Source organism: Nestor notabilis, unplaced genomic scaffold (assembly GCF_000696875.1).
Source record: "Nestor notabilis isolate BGI_N333 unplaced genomic scaffold, ASM69687v1 scaffold35504, whole genome shotgun sequence".
NCBI classification, from domain to species: domain Eukaryota; kingdom Metazoa; phylum Chordata; class Aves; order Psittaciformes; family Psittacidae; genus Nestor; species Nestor notabilis.
The window spans coordinates 9185-20623 of NW_009925760.1; the positions used below are offsets into that span (position 1 = coordinate 9185).

The window sequence follows — 11439 nt, forward strand, 5'->3', positions numbered from 1 at the left end:
AACTCCTGAGTTCTCTGTCATGAGACACTGTGAGATGTGGCACAAGAAAGCTGAGCAAAACAAAGTGGTTATCATGTAAATCCAAACATCTTATGATGCATCACAAGATGACAGACTTCTCATGCCACCAGTATAAGAGCTTTTTCTTCTAACTTCACATACAGAGTCTTAATTGCAGCACTGAGGGGCAGAGGAATTGATGATTAAGAAGGCTTTGCTTTGATTCAGTTTTACACCAGTGACTTCAAGAAAGTTCAGCTGAATGGAATGCTTACTGATGGCCCAAAGACCTGCTGGTCTAGTTGCAAGGAAGAGTCTTGGTACAGAGAGCTGCAGGGATGGTAACTTGTTTAGCAGGATCCTCTACCCCTTCTGTTGGGTGTGTCTTCAGCACACTAGGTGTGGGTGAGAGCAGCCTGCACAGCTCCAGCCCTGGTCTGCACAGTGCAGGAGCTGCTCTGGGTGTTTGTACCCTGTTTCTGGAGTATAAACCATGATTGTCTGCACTGAGATGTTTTTCACATATGGGCTCAGCTGAAGATGATACAAAAACCTGACTTGATCATAAGAGATGAGGGCAGCAGATGATGTTGTAGGATAAGCTTTAGCCTTCTCAATGCAAATGAGCACAGGATAAACACACTGTACTATGTACAAGTTTCTCTGGTTGCAAAAACCAAACACGAGAAATAGCCTGGCAGCAGAACGTAACCGCATGGGAAGAAATGAAAGCCTGGGCTGTGGAGATGACAGCTGGACTGGAACGTAGTGATGAACTTTCTGCTAAGAACTGTCAAAACCAGAGTTTTCTTCTTTGCTTGCTTGCTGTACTAAACAGCAGAAAAAAATCAACTTGGCATGTCTCTTTGTACTGGTGGACATTAAAGATAAACTTTATCTTAGAGATAAATTGAGGGGTTTTTTTTGTAGAGGGGTGTGGAGTTTGGCATACAAAGGCAATCTAGATTTGTAACATGTTTGCTTACTACAGTTCAGGAATGTTGGGACCCTGGACTGGAAACTGTACTGTGCAGTTCTGCCATTGTTATACTGATTTATTTTGCTAAGAGGCACTTGCCTTCTGATCATAGCAAAGGCCCTTCTTAGCCACCCCTTGTAGAGCACATCAGGCTCTCATAATCAACGTGTAAATTACTGCTTCCAATAGTCTGCATTACTGAAAAGATTGAAGATAAGTGTAACTGCTGCATTTATTCTCCCTGTGCAAAATAAGGGAGCACTGGAGTATTACCCAGAAACAATTCTTCTGCACTAATTGAAAAAATCTTTGTTGTTAATATAACTAGCCCTTCTGTTTTCTATGTGTTTTGTTTAAGTACCATCCAGCATAATGGCATTTGTGGGAAACCTTATTACACAGCAAATCTGGATGTGTTCAGTAGGTTCTCATAACTTACTCTTCCTGGTTTCAGTGGCAGTCTGCACTTCTAACTCACCTGTACCTGTACATTTCTGCCTCACAACGTACTTTGTGAAGTGGTATTAAATGCTGAGGCTTGCAAATGAAGCATCATGTTGACATCCAATGTCATTCTTACTATAACCCCCAAACCTGGTTTTGATGTCACATGTGATGAGCTGAGTCAAATTTTAAGTTCTCTTATGTTCTCTTTAGTCAGAGCTTTGCTGGACATTACTCAGGGAGGTTGTTCCTGAAACAGTTACAGATGGACAGGAGAGCAGAGCTGGAAGGGGCCTCATCCAGGCTGCTGCTTCAGTCAAGTTATGAAGATGTCCAGGAATGGGGATCCCACAGCCTCTTCTGGGATCTCCAGCATTGGCCCCGTTCCAGCACTTAATCATGCTCACTGAATATAATTAATACATTTTTCACAATTGGAATATTCCTTGTTGCAACTTGTGACTGTTGCCTCTAGTCTTTTCATCACATACTTCTGAGTGGCTCCACCATCTCTATTAAAAACACAACTATAGTGTGTCCAAAAAGTTTTTTGTATGTGTGTGTGTAAAAACTATTAAAAGAATTCAAACCACTTTGGGGAATGATGAAAGGATCTGTTGCATCGTCCCAGACTTTATCCATTCCTAAAGGCAGTGAACTTAAAAATCATAAATCCCTTGGCTTGAGAGCATGGTGCCTATCAGTGAATATTACTGCAAATGATAGAAAGTAAAAAATTACCCTGCCCAGGAAGCTTGTTTTGATACATACAAATATTCTTACCTATAATCAAAGGACTAAAACTGAAGAATTGAACAAAGGTTCAGTTCTTCAATTTAAGAGCGAGAGTCCTGTAAGAGCAAGATGCCTTTTGATAGCAGTGTGTATTAGCACTGATAACAGGGCTGTGCTTACAAGGGCTGCAAAACAGCAATGGAAAAAGTACTACAACATCTCTGATCGTATCACATGTTGATACCAAAGTTTTGCTTGAAGAGTCTGACCATGTCTGTGCATCTTCTTAATATAGTTGTTTGCAAACTCTTGTTCAGTGCAGTACTACAAAGTACTAGATTCCATGACATGATTTTAAAATGTATCTTCTGTTCTTATGAACAACCCGTTTTAAGCAATATTTTCTTGTGGCTGCACAAATTAAATGTAAGGGGTGATAGGATTTTAATCAAATGCAAATTGCTGGTTGCTCCACTGAGGATTAGTTCAGCCAGGTCAGACAGCAGTGCTGGCTTCTTGCAGGTACTCTAGTTTTGAAAGCATGATGCAAAGCCACTGCCTGGTGCTGTGCTCTTGGTGTGGCAACCCCTGCCTCCTGCTGGGGCTTAGGTGCTGGAAAAGAACCAGGAACAATCACAAACCTGAAGAGAGCCCTTGAGAAGCAGCTCATGGTGAATAAGAAATAGAGGACCACAGCTAGTATGCAGAATAGGATGTTACCGAAGCGTTTGGTTAGTAATAAATTATTAAGGTAAGAATTCTGAATGTTAATGCAAAGAGTGTTCTCAGAAATTCTCACTGTGAAATATAACTGTGTCCTTCCCTTGCTCATGGAGAAGGAAGGAGCTGCCTGCTCCTGGATTGGTACCCAGGCAGGCTGTCCTCAGAGGATCTGGGAAGGAATTGCTTCTTGCTGAAGGAGTGGAAGGATCTTGAGTCTCCAAAACAAACTTTTAAATTTCAGCATTGTCTCAGTGGAGGAGGACTGGTTGCTAACAGTCCCCCCCCGCCAGAGATTAAGTCCAGAATTTCTGCCTCAAGAGGGATGCAAATACTGTGGTAGGAGCTTCTGTGTCGTTGCTGGCTGCATCTTAGAAGTAGGATGCTGCTCTTTGTGTCCTGGGCACAGACTACACAGAGTTTGGCTTGAAGACCTTCCTCCCCTCATTACTCCATGTGCAGGCTGTTATGAGCCAGAGTCTCTCTCTTGGTCTCCATGGGAAGAGGAAATTGTTAGGAGTGATTATAGCCCACAGATCTTTCTGTGCACCTTTGGGATCCCTGCTCAGGCCTGACAAATTGGGTGACAAGTTCTTGTTGTCTTTTCCTGGTATTAATTACTTGGAATTGATCTGTCTCCTTCCTTTCCTCCAGTGTCCTTAATTCTCCTAACTGTGTGTATCTGTTGTAGCACTGTGTGCACAGAAGTTGTAGCAGCTCATGAAGTGAGCCATTGCCAGCAGGTCAGGAGGAAGTACCTAAAAACGGCTGTTATGGAGTTTCTTCAGAACAGAAACATCAAACTATTCTTACTGTCCTTTATCTTTTTGTAAAGGTAAACCAAAAAGCTCTTTCATTCAATCTTGGCTTTATTTGGGTAAAACGTAAATGTCCTCTTCTCATCACCCATACATGTTTATCCATCCTGTCAGAAACACTTCTGTTTATGGCTGAAAGCAGTAAAACAAAAGCATCCACTTGATTGAAGATGAAGTGAGTATTTCTGTGCTGGCAAGTCTTGATTTCCGTGATTGGTTTTCATTAGGTTACATTTTTCTGTCTCTCTACTTTATGATGCTTCATGTAATAAGATGAAACTGTATTGTTTCTCTTAAAATAACACCGAATACAATTTGATTCTCTCTCCTTACATGGTAGATGCTTGTTGCAGTATTGTCTCCTTAGATACCATCAGTGCAACAAATGAAGCTCAGAAAAACCCCAACCACAAGACCGGAGCATGCTGGATGAAGATGGGTACATTTCACAATGAAAACAGTTTGATGTGGTGTTATACAAAACCATCTTCTTTTCTTTCTTCCTTCCTTTCATTCAAGAAAGGCTCGATAAAGAGTCATGAATGACATTTCTAGAAGCAGAACTAGATTCAGAGCATCTTGAGTCATCCCATGGAATTGGCTCTTTGGAAGAAGTTTTGTTGGAGAAGGCAAAGTTTAACAGTGAGAAAATGGGAAAGAATAAAAACTCAAGTAGCTCCTTTCCTTATATTCAGATCTGACTTAGCTTTCCCATACAGTCATTCCGATCAGGTATGGATAGAAAGGTTATCTATCTATCTGATCAATTCTCATTTGCCCTAAAGCACTTTAATACTGTTTGGCTTTGTGCTTGTTGTGACCCTGTGCTGCAGTGAAAGGCCATGTAAAGGATTAATCTGGAACTTCTAGTCCCTATTCAGTGTGTTTATGTGCTGTCTGTCATGTTTTTGTTTAAGATTTGCAGAGTAGTTGTATTTTGGCCTGATGAGAATGCCAGTGGAGCTGCTTTGAAAGTGCTGTCAATGTAGTCCTTTTATTTGGTTCAATTCTCCATGTGGTTCATGATTCTAGTAAAGGGCAGTAGGGGAGAGAGGGTTAGACATGAGAAAAATCATTGAAGTCCTAAAAACATCATAACTGCCTTTTCTTCTGGGTGTTTGCTGTGTGAATGAGATCGTTTGACATAAGAGAATGTGTCCAAAGGAAGTGGAGAAATGTGCAGATGAGTGATAACATGCAGAGAGTGCTACAAAAGAGTGCACATTAAATGCAGAGAAAGTATCTGCAAGACTTGCAGATTCCTTGCAGAACATAGCATACATTAATGAGCATTTTTATAACAACAGGGAAAAGAGAAGAGATACACCAAGCAATTTACACTTCTATGTATGAGTAACGGTAGTTTTCCCTACCCTGTTACGTGCCCCCACATTTCCTGGGGATTCCAGTTCAAATAAAGCTGTGGTTCCTTTTGTATATAAGAATTCCTATTTTATTTTTTCATTTGAGATGTGAAATGGTAATAAATGGGTTAGATAAGGTGTGAAGATAAGAGGGAGACTGTGGAGAATATCAGGTGACTGAACATTAAATCACTAACTGGATGATTACCTGACTAATGGATTTATTCAGCCCTAACAGTCAGAGCAATATAGTGGAGAAAATGATAGCCCTCAGTCATTCATCAGTGGATAAAACTTGTAACTAGATCAACAAAGGAGAACCTATATGAGACCTAAGGCAGGGCATAGCTGCTAGTAAATCTAGGAGATTATTTCTTGATGCACTGAGTTTTGTTCTAAAAGCATCCTTTTGAAATCCACATTTCTTCCTACTTTGAAAGCATGGTTGAAATAAGACCTTACTGTACCCAGTGGAGATTCTACCAGCACACGCAAACAAGGCTGTAATTTGAAGAGTACTTCTCTAAAAGTCAACACGAAGGAGTTCTATTCTTGCTGGAGAAGCATGTAGAAAGAAACTTCTCTGTGTGTTTACTCACTGCAGCCATCCCACTGGCAGGTTGTAAAATGCACCTCTTGGCTTCATTTCAAGTTGTGGTTCACTTTAACTCCAGGGATGCTAGTTACGTATCACACACAACAAACAGAACACTGTTACATTGATGGAAAGTCTGATTAAGTGAGACCTTTTCTCTGTAGAGACAGGACATGTGCTGTGGGCTCAGACTGCATATGATGCTCCTGGCGAGCAGCACCTCGCTCTGAAATCCCCTCACACTGGCCTTGGCTACTCACAGCCACAGGGAAACAGCATAGTGACAAGTCAATCTGGTGTTCATATATGCTCTTATGTTTTATAGATTTATCTCAGACTAAAGCCTCTACAGATCAAGGATGTTGATTCTTCTGGCGTTCATTATTGTGTTTCACATAACCTCAGCAGCACTGCTGTTCATCTCAACTATTGACAATGTAAGTATTGTTTCTTCTCTAGTTGTCTGCAACTTGCTAATTGGAAGCATGTAACTTTGTTGGGCACACTGGTCTCCTTACATCTTTTTGTAGAAGAAATGCCTTGAGTATTCATGTTTATGATGTGCAGGGATAGGACTATAGATATACCTGCTGTGCATTTGTGTGGCATCACGTTCTAAGCCCATGTCATGCACCTCATCTCCTCCCTTTTAAGATACGTGGCCAGGGACTATCTTTACAAATACTACCATGCTTGCAGGGTGGAGCTGCTATGGAACTTGTTTCAGCTAGATATGGGGGGGATCTATCATCCTTTTGATCAAGCACACACAGTCAAATAGCTCATGGTCAGTGCATGGGGAAAATCTCAGTCAGGGTGTGCTTTGCCTCAGAAGTGGTTGTCCAGGAGGCCCACTTAACTCATGAAAGAAACACCATGAATGTATCTGTTTCTGTTCAGTTGAACATTTTCAGCACAAAGTTTTAGAATAATTTATGTTACATTCTTTTCAAATTTCCTTTTTATTTTTGCATCCAGAAAGAGTTTACTTTCCAGTAGTTATATCCAGCTCTTAATTGAATTTTCCTCTTTCCAAAGCAGCATGCCAGCCTGATTGGTACTTGTAACTGTGCACTGGAGTCTGGCTTTCTTTAAGAGGTTTGATGTATGTACAGGCTTATAAGATTAAAAAAATTGTCTGCTGAAAATACCTTACTGTGCTCAGTAAAGCTGGTTTGCATCCCAGAGTCTTTTCCAAGACTGTGCTCCAAGAGAGATGATGAATTGCCCACAACTTTTTATTGCAGAATGGTGCAAACTCAGATGTTATCTTTCAGCCAGCTGGTTGTTTTGTCTAGTGAAGCAGGTCATGAATTGACAACCAAAGCAAGTTGTCTTGCCCTGCTCCTTTAGGCATGTACAAAGCTGGAAGAGTGGACAAAGCAACTTACTCTTAGTTCAGATCTGCTACATCCAAATCAAATTATAGTAGAAATAGAACCCCCTGCACTCTGCTTTTTGCCATTAGCTACTTTAAAACAATTACAAACTTAAACTGTGTAAGCAATACCTATTAGATTTTATCATCTCCAGAGGCTTTTTGTAGTCATGAAAATAACTCTGAAAGGCTTATATAGTGCTCAGAGCTGAAAAACAATATATGGAGCTTGGACTGCAAAATCCAAACGAATGGCATCCTGAGAAAGCAGTGTTCTTTCTTAAAACACAGTGTTGTTTCTGCACATCTGCCTGTGACCACAACACATTGTAGTTTTTATTGCAGTATTGTTTGCAAAGCTGCACAGTAAGCTGTGAGGTTTCTGGAGTGTCTGTTTAAGCAGCTGATGCCATGAGGAGTCATAGTTAAAAGTTGTATTTCTTCAGCTCTATTGAAAGCAAAGGCCTGGGTAGCTATCGGAAGGGGAATGGGTTTCCTGAGGAAATGCCACTCGTGTGGAGTTCTTGGCATTTCCCAGGCTACCGTTCAAATCCTTTCAGTCACTGCAGCACCATTTTGTGTTGTTAAAACAACAGAGTACAAATACCACCGGAGGATCTTAATTTGCCACCAGCCAGTTCCAGTCAAATGCCACAGTGTACATCCTGCACTTTCATACCAACAGCACAGCTATGCTGAGCTGAGATTAATTCAGTCCAGTGTCAGGAACCAGAGAATGTATAAAGAGCTTGTTTCATAGGTGCTATAGATTCTGTTTCATACCACACTATTTAATGCCTATGAATTAAAACGTGCTGGGCCTTTAAAAAGTTGTGCATCCTAAACAGGGTCTGGAGGAACAAAACAGATCGTGTCTAGGTACCTTAAGGAGTGAGCAGCCACTGACTATCCAAAATTTTTGCCTGAACAGTGGAAAATCCCTTGTGCTTTGAGATGTTAAAGATTGCCATTTGTTCCCTTTTCTACTTTACACAGGTGTCAGTGAAAATGACATGTGATTAATGATACACCCTTTCTTCCCAAATGCCATTAGATGTCAAATTTAGTTTGAGCAGTTAAGTATCAAAACTGAACAGAAGTTTGTTGCAGCTCATTACAGACTGAGGGAGCTGGCTTGTTCAGCCTGGAGAAGGCTCCAGGGAGATCTTAGAGCAGCTTCCAGTGCCTAAAGGGGCTGACAGGAAAGCTGGAGAGGTGCTTTGGACAAGGGGGAATGGCTTTAACCTGCCAGAGGGTAGATTGAGATGAGCTCTTAGGCAGAAGTTCTTCCCTGTGAGGGTGCCGAGGCGCTGGCGCAGGTTGCCCAGAGAAGCTGTGGCTGCCCCATCCCTGGCAGTGTTCAAGGCCAGGTTGGACACAGGGGCTTGGAGCAGCCTGGTCTAATGGAAGGTGTCCCTGCCTGTGGCAGGGGGCTGGAACTGGATGAGCTTTAAGGTCTTTTCCAGTGCAAACCAGTCTGGGATTCTGGTGTATGATTCTATCTGCTCAGGAGACACTCAGACAGCTAAGGAGTTTGGAGTGGGTAGGGGGTTGTTGTGTTTTGTGGGTTTTGGTTGTGGTTTTTTTCCCCCTGTAAGAGCCCTTTTCTTTCATTTTGCAGGCCTGGTGGGTAGGAGATAATTTTTCTACAGATGTCTGGAGTATGTGTGCCACAAATACTAGCACCTGTATGGCCATTACCGATCAGTTCACAGGTGAGTGTCTCACTGTACCTGTCTCAACTCCTTTAGCAGGAGATCTGGTGAAATCACTATGAAGTAAGTAGGGTCAGTACTCTATTTGTTCAAAAATCTGCATGCTCTAACTACTTGGGTCTTCTAAAAGCTTTAGTACTGGCTTTTCATTTTGGAAAAGCCAATTGTTTCTGTGAGAGGAAAACTGAGGGAACTGTCAGGTGCACTTGAGAGCCCAAGGCAGGAGAGGTGAACAGGTAACACTGAGCGCTAAAGGGTTCTGTAAAAAAATGGGTCAGGTAAAGACAGTGAAGGCATCTGAAAGCGTGGCTGAGGTGACAGAATTTGCCTCAGAATTTGAACTTTAACTTTCAAAAAAGAACTTAAAAATACTGGCCGCGTACAGGAATGAGGGAAAAAGTGAAAGCAAATCAGAAGAGAGGATGCAGTTTTAACAGAGAACTTAATGTACAGCACAGCCTAATATCCTGCTTTACCAAATATAGAAGAATTCTCAGATGTTACATTACTTTATTTCTGCACTTTCAATCTTTGTATTGAATATTGAAGAGGTAGATGATTTGCTAAGCCACGTACCCATAACCTTCCAAGTATCAAGTTGGCTTAGAGCGTATGTATCCCTGCTCAAGGCACAGTGCTTGGACTTGATGCCCTTGAAGGTCCTTTCCAGCCCAAACCATTCCATGATCCTATGGCACTATGCTGCAGGTGATCTGTTACACACAGGCATACTTAAGCTCACACAAATGTAACACATTTGCATTTGATGTCTGTATTACTGTGCATTCGTTGCTATTGGGTACTCACACTAGGTAGGTTGCAAGTAGCTCAGGTACATCTGCTGTTCCCAGAGCTACTGACAGTGTAGCTTTGCTAGAGGAGAGGTGCCCTGAGGAGCTCATCTGTGTAGCTGATCTTGTCTGTGTCGCTGCAGCAAAGTTACACAAAGAAACCATGGGTAGTTACGTATTTTTGGTTACTGTAGCTCTTAGTTATAGGGAATAGACAGGGTCAAAAACCTGAATCAAAGGAATCTTTTGTGCTGAGTGTGGATATCCTGTCTGGTTACCATCTCGCTGGACAGAGCTGCCTCCAGGCTGGTGAGAGGCCTGGGTCTGGGTTTGTAAGCCATTTGGGACCCCTGGCAGTTTCACTGTGCCTTTAGTACATTGATGGTAGTACAGGATGTGGTGGGGGAGAAACAGTCTCTTCAGTATTTTTATGCAGTTTTATGAAAAGCTTTTAGAAGTCCTTAACCCTCTGGCTGTTTTAATACCATGGAAGCAGTGAAGAACCACTCTGAGCAATGCATGCACAACTGGTTTGCTGTAGCTGCTGGACTGCTTCCAGAGCCCTTCTGCTCATTGCAGGGGTAGGTGAAGAGAGAAACTGTATTTTGAACTGTGGCTACTTTTGTCTTTGCAGAGTATCAATCAATTCAGGCTGTTCAGGCCACCATGATCCTATCGACTATTTTCTGTTGTGTGGCATTTCTGGTTTTCATTCTTCAACTTTTCCGTCTGAAGCAAGGAGAAAGATTTGTGTTAACCTCTATTATCCAGCTCCTGTCATGTGAGTGATTTTTTGGCACTTGTGACTTTAATGATGCTTACACAAAAGTAGGAAAGGGAAGGGGAAAAAGGTTCCAAAATGAATGAGCTGCATGAGGGCTCTTGAGGCCATAGCTTATACTTTGTACTTGTTTAAACAGTGAACTGCCCTATTCTGTACTTTCTAGGGAGTTAAAACATGGATGACATGACTGCTCAGAATAAAGTCATTTAAATTTTGAAGAGAAAGAATGTGAGATTCTGATCTTCATGGGCAAATTAAATAATTCCATAGTTGGTACAGGCAGGTACTCCCTTCATTTTTTGCTAGCTTTTAAAACTGTGCAGATGTTTAGAATCATTTTGTGTGCACTGCAGAGGACATAAAGAGAAGAGCACTTCAAATTTAATCCGTGCCAAAGAAACTGAAAATGTGTCCTGAAACACTCTGGGTTTAGTCTGCAGATGGAAAATGAGTGTGTGCAAAAAAAGGGCATTGCTGGGACAGCTGATAGAAGAGTAACAGCGAGTAATAGTTGTTATGCATATTGGTAGTATTTTAAGATGCTAAACTTTATTATTTCCTTCCTCCTGCAGGTCTGTGTGTTATGATTGCAGCTTCCATTTATACAGATAGGCATGAAGAGCTACACAAGAGCAATGAGTATAGGATTGAAGTTTCTAAAGGCCAGTATGGCTATTCCTTTGTCTTAGCTTGGATTGCATTTGCCTTTACCCTGATCAGTGGTGTTATGTACCTAGTATTAAGGAAGCGTAAATAAATGTCAAGCAGCTAGTCATTTGTCACTGCAGTACAAAACCAAATTCCAGTAACCATTCTGTATATAATCATTTACATGGTTTTGTAGTAAAGGTATTGTTTCTCTACAGATGTACTGTGTTCTTGATATGAAACAGAATTAAACAAAATGGCAGGTTTAAGGGGTGCCTGGCACCTCCAGGTCAGGGGCTGAGCAGGACAGAGCCACCCTGGTTCTTTTACCTATTTCATAATCATAAATGGTTTTCCCTTTACTAGATGTTAACAGTTTATTCCTGGCCTCAAGTGGATTACAAATAAAACCCATGTAAATTAATTTATAAGCAGTATGCTACCTGTATTCCTGGACCAGATGTTTCC

General features: G+C 41.5%; 1 protein-coding gene across 1 annotated transcript; it reads left to right on the forward strand.

Moving 5' to 3' along the window:
* Positions 1–5980: 5980 nt before the first annotated feature.
* EMP2 (epithelial membrane protein 2) lies at positions 5981–11186 on the forward strand. Its single transcript, XM_010013187.1, has 4 exons — positions 5981–6092; positions 8655–8748; positions 10174–10320; positions 10896–11186. The coding sequence occupies exons 1-4, from the start codon at positions 6015–6017 to the stop codon at positions 11078–11080; spliced, it is 504 nt and encodes a 167-aa protein (XP_010011489.1). The 5' UTR covers positions 5981–6014; the 3' UTR covers positions 11081–11186.
* The last annotated feature ends 253 nt before the right edge of the window (positions 11187–11439 follow it).